We start from the raw sequence: 16,939 nt of genomic DNA, 5'->3' as shown, positions 1-16,939 counted from the left end.
GATCCGTAAGCAAAAAACAAGACAACTGATGTAGTAATGATGATCCAGCTCAGATCCAGAGAAAGATCCAGCAGCGTGGATCAAGTAACAAAAAATTATGCTTGTGGTACAGTGATGATAGCTAGGTCTCAGATCCAGGAAGTGACAGTAATCTGACTTCAATCTGGTTAGAGGCTGATCCATGATGGATAGTAATATGCCTGCAGTTCTGGTTAAATGGAATTACACGCATGAGACAATGACTTCAATTCAGCCCAAATTGCTGTAAAGAATCCACCCCAAACTTGGATCAGATCTGGAAAAAGATCCACCTGTGGATCTGGTACAAAGAAATCTCACAACTGACCGAGACCCAGGCAGACTCACCTAGACTGAGAAGCCAGTCAGTTTCAGATCCAGTTAGTCTAAGATCGTTAAACTCAGATTCGGGTGGTTTCAGACCAATTAAACTCAGATCCAGTTAGGCTCAGATCCAGTTAGGCTCAGATCCAGTCAACCTCAGATTCAGTTAGACTCAGACCCAGTTAGAATTAAATCCATAGACCCAGTTAGAGAGCAACCTTGACCTAAGCTGCCCTAAAATGGAAGACTGCAGTATCTGCAAAAATACAGAACTGACAAAATGGTAGATACTCCCTTGCCTCACTACTGATTTTGCAGATACTGCAAATGGGACCTCCTAAATACTCGTGAAAACCATTGAAGAATCATTCTGAAACCGCAGTAACTTGTGTATTAGTGTTTCACGAGCCCAATAGGTGGCATATCTCAATTTCGACAATTCTGCAGATACTGCAGTTTTCCATTTAAGGGCAGAACGGTAACCAAAAGCCAGATCCGGTCACGAGAAAATTCGAGTTATAGGAAATACGTGCTCCTTGGAGGGTCCTCATATCTTCACTGCTTCCTGTGGGACTGAGGTCCTTTAGCCCTTACCCACGTCATCAAATCCGGTTTTTCGGGCAGACTTGGAAATCCGTCACTCGCATTGCTAAACTGTAGCTGGAAGAAGTGTCATTTGTAAAAGTCACCGTTGCATTATGGAGGTTCGTAATATTACCGGATCTAGTTTCGTTACTGACGAATAATATCTAGATTTGATTTATTGTCTATGCTGTTATTGAATTACAGGATGTCTTTGTGTTATTATTATTATTTATCTTATATTATGAAATATTTCAATATTATCATTATTTACTCCAAATTATGGTTTGAGCTTCGCTGATAATTTTTAATTCATTCTCTCTCTCTCTCTCTCTCTCTCTCTCTCTCTCTCTCTCTCTCTCTCTCTCTCTCCTATTAATTATAATCTATCCCCTCTCCAATATGTATATATATTCCTTCTCTTTCTCTCTTACTCATTCTTGTTCTCCCGCTTGTCAATAAATATGTATCTCTCTCTCTCTCTCTCTCTCTCTCTCTCTCTCTGTCCTGCTAATTATATTCCCTCTCACTTTTCAGCAGATATATTCTCTCTCTCTCTTTTCAATAAATATATTCTCTCTCTCTCTCTCTCTCTCTCTCTCTCTCTCTCTCTCTCTCTCTCTCTCTCTCTCTCTCTCTCTCTTTCACAACCATTTGCCAATGCCTTCTTGATTTAGAAAAAAAAAACAACCTTGGAAAACGCAAGAGATAAAACGAAAGAGATAATAATAATAATAATAATAATAATAATAATAATAATAATAATAATAATAATAATAATAATAATAATAATAATAATAATAATAATAATAACAAAAGCATGAAAATTTATAGTCACGAGTTTCATCAAAAAGATTTTTTTTTCTACGAAAGATTAAAATAAAAAAAAAAACTTCATTGGAAACAGATAGCTCTAAAACGAGAATCTTTTTTCGTATTTCTTTTTTTATGTTTTTTGCAAAAGACGTAGAAAAAAGTGATTAGGTTTTCTGAAAAGAAAAACGTATCTTCATTGTTTTGTTGGTTTTGAGAAATTTGAATGTGTATATATATATATATATATATATATATTTATACTACATATATATATATATATATATATATATATATATATATATATATATATATATATATATATATATATATATATATATATATATATATATATATAAGCAAACTCCATCCTTCCTGTCGAGCCGCCATTAGAAAAATCCCTACAAAAAAGCGCTTTTATTGCAACATGAATAATACGTTCGACAATGGCACCATTAATTACGTTATTATTGTGAAAAGAACTATTTTGGGTAATATGTAGGATTTTTCCTCAATCATAACGTCATTTTTAGTAATTATAGATTTATTCGAATTCTAGATATATTTTACATAACTATATCTACGTAATTTTTAGTGATATTTCAAATAGTTCCAAGTCTGGATAGTACAGAATTATCTTATATCTGTGTATATTTTATAAAAATGTCTGAGTGTAATTTGGACTGTACATTACTAAGAATTCTATAAATTTGATATATTTATTTATATATGTATAAATATTTCCTATATCTATATATTTACTATGTTTTATGCTATCATTACAGTGAATGATCTTATTTTTTTTAATTTTTATTTTTATTTTATATGAATGACGATAAATTTTATATATATATATATATATATATATATATATATATATATATATATATATATATATATATATATATATGTGTGTGTGTGTGTGTGTGTGTATGTGTGTTTGTGTGTGTGTGTCTGTGTGTAGTAGCAAAGGTCTGTACAAATCTGAGTTTATTTTCTTGCCAAGTAACAATAATATTTGTCCTAGGAAGATTGACCTTTTTGTTTTTTTTTTTTGCCGCATTAAAAAAATCATGTTAAAATGCCATAAATCTGGTGAAAAAAAAAAAGCCTTTGCAAAAATATTTTCTCCTTTGCAAAAACAAACAAATACAATTGCTTGAAAACCTCACAAATCTGTCAAAAATAGACGATTTGCCTTTCAGTCAAGTCGACTATTGGGTAGGAATGTTCATTACCAACCCTGTAAAACCTAATTTTTGCATAACCCTGTATAAATCCGTCGTAATAGCAGTGCCAAAGTTGGTCATTCCAGCGACAATTTCAGCCTCACAAATCGTACTTTCGTGTCCCGAGCGACATTGTTATTGTCGTTACATAAATTCAAGTACTAACTGCCAATTTTGGCCTGATTCTGAAGCATAAATCTTGTGGCTTAAAATGTGTGTATTGAAGATTTTACATACGTGTATCTTACACGTGTATGTATTAAAAACGGGTGTATTTGTGTCGTCCACGTCTTATTATGTATACGATATTATGTATGCGCGTATCATCAGATACATGTATCAAAGACATGTTTTTGTATCGAATACATCATATTGTGTATGCGACGTGTATTGAAGTATTTATGTACGTGTATCATACACATATACGTATCAAAAACAGATGTTTTTGTATCGTATACGTCAGGTTATGTATACGATGTGTACTGAAGTATTCGTATACGGGTATTATGTATACGAGGTGTACTGAAATATTGATATACGTGTACCATACACGTACACATATTAAAAGCACTTTTGAAATCGTTTACGTCGTGTGACGTATACTCTGTGTATTGAAGCATTCATATATGTGTAATTACACATATACGTGATAAATACCGATTATTTTCAATCGTATACATCGTGTTATGTAGCAATGTGTATTGAAGCATTCATATATGCGTATTTAATTTTCAATCGTATACATTGTTATGTAGACGTTGTATACTGAAGCATTCTTATACGCGTATCATACAATGTTACGTGTTCAAAACAGAGTTTTTTTTTTTAAATCCTTTTAAAGGGCATCTCATGAGGAACCATATTTGGTATTTAAATATACTTTCAAAAAAGACATTTTTTTTATATTGAGGTAGAGGTTTTGTTCCATGGGGCATATTTCGAAAATTTTTATCATTAATTTAAAAACAAAGTTTTTAGTGTTGTTATATTAATATTATCGTTATCAGTCCATTCATGACAATTACAGGCGCGGAAATATCACTGTCATTCCGTAATTTCCCGTTGCGTAACCTCACCTGCCAGGACCTGTCTCCTTCGTTAATTCCGCAATTATGTAATTCCGTAATCTAGGCAGTTCCTTAATTTCGTAATTCCCTGCTTGTAGTGCCATAATTGTAATTACATAATTCTGTAATTGTAATTCCATAATTGTAATTACATAATTCTGTCATTGTAATTCCATAATTGTAATTACATAATTCTGTAATTGTAAATCAGTACTTCTGTAATTGTAATTACATAATTCCGTAATTTTAATTCTATAATTCCGTAATTGTAATTCCATAATTGTAAATCCATAAATGTAATTCTATAATTCCGTAATTGTAACTCCATAACTGTAAATCCGTAATTGTATTTCCGTAATTCCATTATTGTAATTCCGTAATCCCATAATTCCGTCTGTAATTGTAATTCCATAATTGTAATTCCATGATTATAAATCCGTAATTGTAATTCCGTAATTACAGATCTCTCCAGGATTCGTGTGGACTTCTGAAGGCTCGTAATGACGAATTCTGTCAAAATTACGCCCAGGGAACCTATTTCGGGGAACCTTGGCCTTTCCTTAGAAGGTTAATTACTCGGGGGGGTGGTCAAAGGTCACTCAGGTATGTCTCTTACCTGCGTGAAGTCAGGTAAGATAATTAATGTTTATTTGTATTTTAATTTGAGGGTGTTTGTGCTTGTGTGTGTTTTTTTTTTTGTAATTTTTAGTGTTTTTTGTTTGTTGAATGTGTTTTTTTCTAGGTACTTCTTGTGAATATTATTTTACTTAAAAATGTTTCTATATATATATATATATATATATATATATATATATATATATATATACATATATATATATATATATATATATATATATACATATATATATATATACACATATATATATATATATAATTTATATATATATATATATATGGGACCTTGTTCTGATTATGGGACCCGGGTTCGTTTCCCGCTACTGGACATCAGAATTCTTCATATTTCTCGAACTTGGATCTTAAGGCTTTGTAGTGACAAGCGTATCCAAAAAAAAAAAAGCATGAAGAATTCGAGGAAGTTAAGAGGGAATTGTGGCTGTTACAATTACACACACACACACACACACACACACACACACACACACACACACATATATATATATATATATATATATATATATATATATATATATATATATATATATATATATATATATATATATATATATACATACATACCTGTGATTTATTACTTATGGAGGAATTTCAGACCAAAAATAACAAAATTACAAGTAAAATCTTTCATCAAGGGAAAATTTGCATACTGGAACCTATAAAGATTGGACTATACATTATAAAAAAAGATCTGAACGGAATTGAAAATAAAAAAATAATATCCTTTTACCCATAAACTATATTCCTAAAAAAACACAGAAAAACTTTTCAATCTCGAAAAATGAAAGTTTTTTTTTTTTTTTTTGAATCTTGCAAAGAGATTTCATCACTTACCAGAGGACCGGGGCCGCCAACATTCCTTCCTCCCGTCTCGTAAAGATACGAAACAAAATCTCGTTTATCGGAGTTATTTTCCCGACTTTCTCCCGATCTGTGGCGTTATTTTCCTTTATTTTCCCGTTCTTATTTTCCTTTTCTTCCCTTGCTGCTGCAACGCCTGCGAGCACCGAGGCGGTGAAAGTAGGTTATATATTTCTGGGTTTCGTAATATTTAATTTCTTGTGCGATCCGGTTGGCTAGGTACTACCGGAAGCCTTATTTAGTTTTCTTACAAACCACTGAGGCTAGAGGGCTGCAAATTGGCATGTTGATCATCCACCCTCCAATCATCAAACATGCCAAATTGCAGCCCTCTAGCCTTCTCAGTAGTTTTTATTTTATTTAAGGGTAAATTTAACCGTAGTGGTGCGCCTGGCAACCACCGGGCTGTGGTTAAAGTTATATGGGCCGCGGCTCATACAGCATTGTATCGAGACCATCCATCGAAAGACAGATTTATTTTCGGTGGCCTTGATTATAAGCTGTAGGGAAAACTCGATTGCGCCGAAGACACTTGTTTTGTTTTGAAACATCACAACATATACAACATATGCAACAATGTCAATAATCGTAACACATGCAAAATATACTGAAGGAAAAGTTAATTTAAAATGATTTTTACAGAATATTTGTTTTTGTTTTTGAGAGAGAGAGAGAGAGAGAGAGAGAGAGAGAGAGAGAGAGAGAGAGAGAGAGAGAGAGATCATTACCTCATATTCCCTGTTTATTTTTCTCTCTCTCTCTATTTTCTCTTAGTGGTAGCCACCTGATAAGGGTCGCAGATAGGATGTGGAGAGAGAGAGAGAGAGAGAGAGAGAGAGAGAGAGAGAGAGAGAGAGAGAGAGAGAGAGAGAGAGAGAGAGAGAGAATTTACACCTCCCAAAAAAACGCACAGACAATGAAAAAGAATCTTCAGAGCAACAAAGATGTATATCCCAGCCTCTCTTAACCCAAGATGACAAAAAAGCCCTCTGGAATAGGCAACGGGTCACAAAAGTTTTAAATAAAGTACAAACGAACACACAAACAAACATACACCAACACACACACAAATCATGCACATACACAAACAAGAGATGAGACTCATCCCAGCATCCGACAGCCTCTAATGAGAGATGAAACAGATGATGGGGTCTCTTAGAGAGAGAGAGAGAGAGAGAGAGAGGGGGAGAGAAACATCTGGTCTCTCTCTCTCTCTCTAAATGACTCAGTGTGTTCCTCAACTTGACTGATGGCACCAATTGTCTCAGGAATGCAATGGCGTGTGTCAACCTTCTTAATTGCTTTTGAAAGGTTAGTTTTGGCCACGACAGTCGACCTACCACCAGGAATCGACGAACAAGTCCACTAGGGACTTCATGCAACGTGCCTGCTGCGTTTTGCTTCTACAGGGGATCGAACCCCAGCCTTTTAGTAGCTAAGGTTAGCGTCATGACCACTGGAACTTGGCGCTAATCTACGTATTTTTTTTATAATTTTATAAATATTCCATTTACAAGAGGTAAGATGGCTCAAGATGGTGTTAGCCGTTTTGGGGGATGGGGCTGCTACCCCCACGCCCTATTGTAACCTGGCTGTCATCTACCACAGTCGACTCATCACAAGGAAATGAACTACATAAATCGTCTTAAGGAATCTATCATAGGGCATCATGCTGGCCACTTGAGGGCAGTCAAAACATAACGGAATTCTCAGATATCTTTCTTATTATGCTGTCCAACCACTCAAACTCCTTTTCCGCTACATCAAAGCCCTGATGAATGGCCGGAAGTGGCCCCTCCCCATTCCCCACCCCCCAAATGCTTGGCCTGACAGCCTGATTTGCATAAATCAAGCCAAATCTTAGAAAGGAAATTGGGGCAAGTTAGTGATTGACGCGGAAAGGGTTGTTTGGGACCACTCAGGCGTCTGAGAGTTTGATCGACGTTCGACTGAGCTTCATAAATGACCGGTTTGATCGTCTGACATTTTCGGGGTGGCGTTACGTGGATGGGCTGTCGTTTTGTTTATATATATATATATATATATATATATATATATATATATATATATATATATATATATATATATATATATATATATATATATATATATAAATAAATATATATATATATATATATATATAAAATATATATATATATATATATATATATATATATATATATATATATATATATATATATATATATATATATATATATATATATATATATATATATTCTGCATCATGAAATCTCATTTGCTGAAGAAATATCACGGGCTATCATCCAGTGGCGTTACAATACAGAAGGTTCACTCATCACTCCACCAAATTCTCCCTCACGAGAAATCCCTTTGGTTGTTACAAGTTTCTGAACCCTTACTTCTCATTCCATGGTCACCCATCCGGGCGCTGACCTGACCAGAGCCAATGTCTCCCAACTTCATTAAATACAACTGTATCAAGGTATAACAAAAAAAAAAACACACACACATTACAACGACATTTTTATTCGTAAAAAATCGTAGATATATATATAACAAATGCGACGATTTATTATTTTTTTTTTGTTCTGTATAAAATTATCACATAATAAAAAGTCAATTATTTACAATAAGCATATTTTAGTTCCCTGAGCTCACGTTGTGGGAGCGTAGGAGTAGTCCTTTGTGATGGAAATTGGAGAATTATATAAAATTTGAACAAAAAATTCAGTTTGAAAAATTGGTACAAATTGGTAAAAAATCGGCAAAAAATAATTGGTAAGGTTTTGTCAAAAGGGGCAATTGATTATCTCAATCTGACGCAATTCGATTTATGAAATTGGTTAAAAAATTGGTAAAAAAAAATTTTGGTAAGGTTTTGCCATAAGCGGCAATTAATATCTCAGTTTAACATAATTCGATTTATAAAATTGGTTAAAAAATTGCTAAATATAATTGGAAAGGTCTTGTCAAAAGGCCCAATTAACATCCTAAATTTGAAGCAATTCGATTTATAAAATTGGTTAAAAAATTGGTAAAGAAAATTGGTAAGATTTTGTCAAAAGGGGTAAGTAGTATCCTAAATTTGACGTAATTCGATTAAAAAAATTGGTAAACGTTAGTAAAAATTGTAAAGTTTTACAAGAGGGGGCAACTGATATCCCAAATTTGGATTTTTACCAGGGGGGTGGGTCAGCTGTGTCGAGAATGATTATGAAAATAAAAATAAAAATATGAATAATTGCAAAAATAAATTAAAACTTTGCCCCAAAACCTGACAAAATTCGATATAACAGTGTCAGAATTCTAAAAAGAAAAAAGAATAAAATATTTTGTAGAAATACATAGGTCCAATTTTGACAAAATTCGATATAACAGTGTCAGAATTCTAAAAAGAAAAAAAGAATAAAATATTTTGTAGAAATACATAGGTCCAATTTTGACAAAATTTGGCAAAAAATTATAACCTTTTAACATGTTAAAATAGATCACAGCTGGTACAACTAATAGATTAACAATGGTATAAATTCGAATTATATCTGAAATTGAGAATTTTAACAAATGTATAATTCCTTTAGTCTAAAATTTGACAGAAATTCAATCAAAATGACCTATAAAAGACAAGTTTTGATAAACATTGAGAATAAAAATACCGAAATTTATCAACAACTTTGTGAATGAGCTATAATTCTCATAAGCAATGTTACAAAATTTTTAGCAAAAATTTTATCACTAATATGCAAGACTTGTTATAAAATCATAACTATTACAGGATATGATCAAAGTTATTAAAAAAAATTACAATAAGAAATTATACAACACAGACTTATATAAATAACAAAATACAACAACGATATTATTTTGTCTAAACACATTTTGAGTTTGTATTCATTAAATTTATAGCCCCTTACAAGCTCGCTTAGTTACTTATAAACTCAAGACATGAATTAAGATTTTTTCCTAAAATTCAAAACTTGAGTTGACGATTAGTTACAAAAACAACAGTTGAGTTGAAAGTCAGTCTGAAACCTTAGCCCCTAAACTCAAGTATATGAGTTCGAATTTGTTCATGAACTCAAAATTAGTATTCTTTCAAAAACTCAAACCTTGACTTTATTCACAGACACAAGACTTGATTTTAATCATAAACTCAAAACTTAAATTCATTCATAAACTCAAAACTTGATTTTAATCATGAACTTAAAGCAGGAATTCATTCATAAACTCAAAATTGAATTTATTCATAAACTCAAGTCGAATTTATTCATAAACTCAAAAATTGAATATATCATTCATGAACTCAAAGTAGGAATTCATTCATGAGCTCAAAAATGAATTTAATCATAAATCAAAAATTGAATTTATTCATAAACTCAAAAACTGAGTTCATGCATAACTCAAACTTTGAATTTATTCATAAATTCAAAAATGAATTTATTCATAAACTAAAAAATTGAATTTATTCATAGACTCAAAATTGAATTTATTCATAAACTCAAAAATTGAATTTAATCATAAACTCAAAAATTGAAATCATTCATCAAATCAAAACTCGATTTCATTTATAAACTCAAAACATGAATTTGACCATTACCACAAACCTCGAATTAATACATGAACATAAAACTTGAATTCACTCAACTCAAAACTTGAGTTTAATTCATCATCACCCCTTTTCACAAATCAGGAATCCCACCGCATTTTACACTTTGCTGTGGAATTTTTTTTTAACTTGAGGAATAAAAAAAAATTAGGAATTTCAAAAACAGGGGAATTAAAAAAAATTACTTTAAAAAATTGAGGAATTAAAAAAATTGAGGAATTAAAAAACTGAGGAATTAAAATAAACTGAGGAATTTTTTTAATTTAGGAATTATTTAAAAATTGAGGAATTAAAAAAACTGAGGAATTTAAAAAAAATTGATGAATTAAAAAAAAACGAGGAATTAAAAAAATTGAGGAATTAAAAAAAATGGGCTTATACAGGAAATTATTAATAATAGCTGAACATATATAGGCTATATCACAGCATAAATACAGAGCCATTTAAAATAGGCCTCTTGGGAAAATAAGTTAGTTATTGTTTAAAAAATGGTTTTTAATACGGAAGAATAAGTTACAGAAATTATTGTTTTTTTTTAAATTAAAGAGATGTTTTTTGAAAATATTAATTGTTTTTTTACTGGTTGACTGGCCGTGTTTCCGATAATTATTATATATAATCATGATGGATTTTATAGTCGAATTATTTATACCACGGTAGAAGATGTCTTTTTCATTAACGCAAAAAATATATTGCAAATTATTTTGCATGATTAAAATGCCCGAAAATTGAACAAGCAACCTTGCAATGTACGAAAGACGAGTTAAAATTTAATCATCTTTTCAATATGATTACAATAATTCATTACAATAAACACTTTTATTTGTTTCCTTATAACTGGTAATAATTTGTTGCTTTTCAAGCTAATAAATAATTGTGTTGTTGACAATTACAAAATTAGAAAGTATGATTATTCTATTAATGGCCACTGGCAGGTTCTTTTCTTATAAGAAAAACTGCGGTCATTTAACATAATAGTGAGAATTTATAAATAAAAACAAATGTCTTTATAATAATCTATAATAATTACTTAGCAATTAGCCAAAGTCCCTTGCTTTCAAAGGAAGAGGAATGATTATTATAATTATCATAATGACACAATTAAGGTCTAAATTATGAACAACTGATAATTGATAACTGTCTTTTTTTTGTTTTGTTTATCTTTTGTATTTCATTGTTATTTTATCAAGTTGAAAAATCTTATATATATATATATATATATATATATATATATATATATATATATATATATATATATATATATATATGTATGTATATATGTATTTATATATATATATATATATATATATATATATATATATATATATATATATATATATATATATATTATAAATACATACATATATGTATATGTATATATACATATATATACAAGCTGAGTAAGACAGTATGATTAATCCATGTCTAATAGCACAGGCAAAAAATAGCAACCATTTTGAAACAATACGTTATTCCTTAATAATATACTTGAAATGTCAATTAAAAAAAATTATTATACATTAAGTACGGAAGACATTCTCAATTTGTTTGTTTGATGTTTGTTGTTAAGGAATGAACAAGAGGAAAAGTTGAGTTTTTGTATGGCTGAAATTTGTAGATTATTACAAAACATTGTAGTTTTTTGTTTGTTACAGAATTAAGAATGAATAATAATTATTCATTATTTTATGTTTTTATATATTTATTGATTTTCTAACTCATTAATTTAGTCATTTATTAATTATTCATTACGATGAAGACTGTTTAAACCCAACGCTCAGAATATTCAATGTACATACACACATATGCGTATACATACATACATATCTTTATATTCATAATCACATACACACGTGTATACATCTCTTCAGTGGTCATACTCAACCCTGCAATAAAAAAAATGACCTTGAATTACCCAGACCCAAGACTGAAGGTCACGCAAAATCAGTAAAATAATCATAAAAAAAACATTACGTGGCAACTCACTCATCGTGAGTTCGCCTTTGTCGCTAATTCAAGTTTATAGCCAACCTGTTTTTATTTCTTCTTACTTAAATCAGTAAACGAGTCACGAAGGAAGGGACATGCTTGCGTGATTGCTTGGTTATTTGCTTGCTTGCTTGATCTGCCATATTGCCTCAAAAGGATATATTTTTGAGTTATGCGATAGTGAAGTTTTAGACGTTCGGTCTAGCGTTTGACAATCTGACTAGTTGAATTGTCCATGAATTATTTACTTTTTATATTATGAAATATATCTTACAGGCCTTTCTAGTTTGCTTGTTTTATGAGTTGATATATTTTCCAAAAGGTTAATGTTTTTGTAATATGTAATATGGCAGTTTTTAGTTGATAATTTTGTATTTTTGGTTTAGTAAATAGGCCTAGTCCATATATCTTAGGAGAATTTTGACGTTTCGGTTAGGTGTGTTCTCTCTCTCTCTCTCTCTCTCTCTCTCTCTCTCTCTCTCTCTCTCATTGATTTAAGGTCACTTTACCTATATAAATAACATTTAACATTTCGTAGGGGGGAAAAAAATGTTCGATATAATAATAAAACAAGCTAGGCAAAATTGTTGCACCGACGCTCAAATGTGAAGGTCAAGTGAACAGGGTTTAAAACGTGTTCGCGTTGAATGGAATCTGATAGCATTCTCTCTCTCTCTCTCTCTCTCTCTCTCTCTCTCTCTCTGTCCGTCGCAAACGCTCTGATTTTCAGTCCTTATTTAGAACAACTGAAAGAACAGTTGTTACTTTGACCGTGAGAGGCAAATTATCGTGCCAGTAGGCGACATTCAAGTTCCAACAATACGAATGACTCGTTACGAACTTCTAATCAATTTTACCGTTACATGAGCTGGGCACATGCCAACACAAGTAGAAAACCTTGAAATTTTTGCTTGTGAGAGAAATTCCCACCAGGATATAAAATAAAACCGACAAACAGGTTTTAGGAACAAGAAGCATTTCCGTTTTAGGAGACTTTCAGCTTCGTTGCTATTTTGAGCTTCGTGGCTTCACTGATGGCGGGAAAAATTCAGGTCTGAAAAGAAAAGGTGGGCGGGGGAGTTTTTCATTTCTGGGCGTGTGTGGGCGGAACTTCTAGCTTGAAAGACGTAAAGGTCATTCCAAAAATAGTAAAATAATTATTTTACCTCTTGCAATAATAATAATAATAATAATAATAATAATAATAATAATAAATAGGCCTATAGGTCTACAAAATAAAGTGGAATGTAGTTCAAGATGTTTACTCATTTTCCTAAGCATTTCCTCTTTTGTGTTTTCCTCAGACAGTGAGGAATGAGTCACGAGTGAAGCGACTGAGGAATGAGAGAGAGAGAGAGAGAGATTATATAGGATGTTGCTCAATCACAAGTGAGCCGTGGTAGGATTTCTCGCGGATATGAGAGGTACATACCTGGGTCACAGAGAGAGAGAGAGAGAGAGAGAGAGAGAGAGAGAGAGAGAGAGAGAGAGAGAGAGAGAGAGAGAGAGCCTTTCGTAAATCAGTGATTCATTTCATGGTCTCTGACCTCCGCCGAATGAAACAGACTGAAACTAAACAAACGATGCGTTTCTTTGTTCTTGGGATTCGTCACGTTTCAGAAAATGCGCGAAAGCGTACGCACGCACGCACACGCACGCACTCTCACGCGCGCGCACGTACGCGTAACGCACGCAATGCTATTGGTAATAACTTGTCGGTACAGTGATTTTTGCACGATTGTAAGAGACAGAATGAAATATATATATATATATATATATATATATATATATATATATATATATATATATATATATATACATATATATATAAAACCTATTAAGTACACGCCACTATTTTAGTTAACAACAGGCAATTAGAAATAATAATTATTACTGATTATCAAATTCAGTTCACTCAACACCGTCTCCAGGAGTCACGTGACTTTGATGGCGTCATCGACAACAATCTAGGTCCTTCAGACCACGTGACCGTAATCTGGCTTTATTGTACTGGCGTAATTGGACGTATTAACGGGGTCAGTGCTGCGTAATTACGTAATTCGAACTTGTCAAATTGTCAAATTTAGAACGGAAAGAAAATGTTATTCTTTGTTTTTGGGAATTTCAGTACTGGATATCTACAAACATACACATACGTCCTTGTATAAATGTTAAATGTATTCCACAAAGACACACAAACACACACATTCACACATTACGTACATACAACCACGCGTGTGTAATTGTTACATTTTGTTCCTACAGCTAGGCCTATACAATTCTTCATCGCTATGGTCATAATATTTTCTAATAAACTGATTTTTGTACTGAAAGAATTTTCATGGACTCTGTCAAAAGATGTATTGTTATAAAAAAATATTCCAGATTTTTCAACACTCAGAATATGAATTGGTGAAACAGTTTATCAAATGACTTACCCAAAATTAAGTTACTCAATTTTCCTTCTGTTCAGGTTATCAGACATATTTTTATTTGCAGTAAACATCCGTGGAAGCTTTCCTTCACATTTTCTCAAAATAATCATTTGCTGAATCTCTGAGATTTCTTCTGTTTTCAAAAACATTCTCTCAAGAATTACACATCACAGAAATTTCTTATGACTGTTCTTTTAACATTTCAGTTTTCAAACATTTCATTTTTCAGACGTTTCATTGTGACAGACGAACTTCAAGCTTCTTTTCCACATGCCAAAACATCACTGAATTTCCCCTCTTGTTCAGCTTTTCAAAAACCATCGAGAAGATAAGAAACATTACTTTCTAAGCATCGTTTTCAGGCGTAAATATCACTCTCCTCCTTCTTCTTCACAAATCTCCCAGGAATCCAGTCACACCTATAAACAACTTGTTACGTACTCACTCGCACCATTTTTTCAGCAACAGAAGGCCACAATGCCAACACCAACACACCTCAGTTATAAAACTTATGCCAACGTCAGGTACGTTATATTAAAAAAGTGAAAAAATTGGACAGCTCTTAATCTACTAGAAAAACACAGAAATTGTGAGATGCATCACAGTATCACAATCGTTCAGTACCTGTTGTCGTATTTTTGTGGACAGAAATCCTGTGTTTTAGCCAGCTTCGCCTCCCTGGGCCAGGCCAGCACCTCCCTAGGCCTGTTCTGGCTTCAGGAGGGGACTGGGTTTCAAGCATAAGAGTAAAAAACATGTCTTTCTATTGGACAAGACCCCCATAGGGCTTGGGGCAAATCTGACCCACACAGGTTTCCAGGAGTGGTATCGCGCAGCAGGTTTTCAGCCATCTATTTGGCAGTTTCCACCAAACGCGGTTCATATTCTTAGTTTACTGGCACTAAATGGAAGCCACCCATATGTGTTACGGTTATGCAAAATCACTAACATGAGAGGCTTACCTGCAACTAATATTGCCCACCTGGTGTAAATTTTAGCAGCGAGGTGCCTATAGATGGCCAGTAAACCTGCTCGCGCGACAATTCAGTCAACAGCCCAAACAATGTGTGGACAGAAATACTGTATTTTGGCCAACAAGACCTCCCTAGGCTGATCTAACCTGGGAGGTTTCTAAGCAACAATCTAAGGACAGGTTACTTCCACTGTCAGTGACTGTGAGAATGGTGTTCGTGGTCATGTTTGTGCTCATGCCCATGACCGGAATGGACACCCGTGTCCTCATGGCTGTGGAAACCCCTCAAATTACCTTCAGGATGGACGCCAGGGGCATTGGCACCATGGTCGTGGAAGCCACTAAGGCTGCCTTCGGAGATCGCTGGCCCATGGTCATGGCCACTGTGTAGTACATCCGGATCTGCATTGACTGCCTTAAAATTGTTGTTGTTAATGTCATGAGCTGTGTGGTTGCTGTGATCCTCGTGTGGAATGTCTGGTAGGAATTTCAGTGGTCCCTCTGTGCTGTCGAAAGCGTGCTCGGCCATCAATGGTGTCGTGTCCATGAAGAAATCGTGGTCGTGGCCACTGTGATCGTGCCCATCATGGTCTCCATGGAAATGTCCATGGTGACCATGGCTGTGGCTGTGTCCACCAGCATTTCCTTGTCCTGGAGGTCCGTGGCTGTGGCCTCCGATGGTCTCCACAGAGGCCATGGCTATGAAACCGAGGCACACGCAGAAAACCTTCAGCAGCCTGCCTCCGTCGCGAGCTCTCTCCCGTTCCAGGATCTGGAATTCGAGTGAACGAAGATTGTTTATTCATGGTTAGTAGTCATTACGTTAACCAGTTAAGTGGTTTACTTAACAGTGTAAATTTATTCAGCAGTAGAAAAAGAGGTGCTGTTTCATATGGAGACTCAGAGGACTGACTTAGAGGGTCTCTGAAATGGCCAAGACAAAGTTAGAGAAGGTGATGTCTAAATGGAAAGAGATGAAAAGGGAACAAAGTGGGTGGCTGAGAACAAAGATAAGAACCTGTATTGCTATCTACAGTGTGCCAGTTAAGCCTCCCTGGAAGTAATACCTAGGCAGAGGGCCAAATTAAAGCTAAAGAGTTACTGAGGAAAATGAAGTGAAACAGCCAAGGAGTAACTCACCTCAAAGAAAGTGACGTAGAGTATGGTGCCCCCAGCCAGTCCCTGGAGGATGGTGACCAACACCGAGTGGGCGCCGGGGTCCGTGGACGCAGTCTCGGTGATGATGATGCCGATGGCTATGCCCAGAGGAGTCACGAGGGCGAAGACCACCATGTAGATCACCATGAGGCCCATGGACATGCTCGTCAGGAGCTTCACACCCAGGCAGAAGGCGATGACGAACTTGTGGGCGGCGATTGCTCCGAAGAGGTACCAGACGTCGTTCATCC

At 33.8% G+C, this 16,939-nt stretch overlaps 1 protein-coding gene and 1 long non-coding RNA gene across 4 annotated transcripts in view; one reads left to right on the top strand and one right to left on the bottom strand.

Annotated features, from left to right (window-relative positions):
• The first annotated feature begins 8,036 nt into the window (after window positions 1–8,036).
• On the top strand, window positions 8,037–10,450 carry LOC136855873 (uncharacterized). Its single transcript, XR_010858157.1, has 2 exons — window positions 8,037–8,878; window positions 8,962–10,450. It is a non-coding gene; the product is annotated as an uncharacterized lncRNA (long non-coding RNA).
• Window positions 10,451–14,463: 4,013 nt separating this feature from the next.
• Window positions 14,464–16,939, bottom strand: part of LOC136855872 (zinc transporter ZIP1-like) — a 40,305-nt gene continuing 37,829 nt past the window's right edge. For 2 of the 3 annotated variants that reach the window (XM_067133274.1, XM_067133273.1), the window contains 2 exons: window positions 16,671–16,939; window positions 14,952–16,302 (listed from right to left, as the gene is read on the bottom strand). The exon at window positions 16,671–16,939 is cut by the window's right edge and continues 25 nt beyond it. In XM_067133274.1, the coding sequence (XP_066989375.1) occupies window positions 15,724–16,302; window positions 16,671–16,939 (848 nt within the window). In that variant the 3' untranslated portion in view covers window positions 14,952–15,723. Of the gene's footprint in view, window positions 16,303–16,670 lie in introns of all 3 variants that reach the window. The other variant, XM_067133272.1, reaches the window with a different exon arrangement.

Source organism: Macrobrachium rosenbergii, chromosome 33, assembly GCF_040412425.1.
Source record: "Macrobrachium rosenbergii isolate ZJJX-2024 chromosome 33, ASM4041242v1, whole genome shotgun sequence".
NCBI lineage: Eukaryota > Metazoa > Arthropoda > Malacostraca > Decapoda > Palaemonidae > Macrobrachium > Macrobrachium rosenbergii.
Note: the sequence above shows the minus strand (reverse complement) of the source record. Positions and strands in the feature narration are given on the sequence as shown.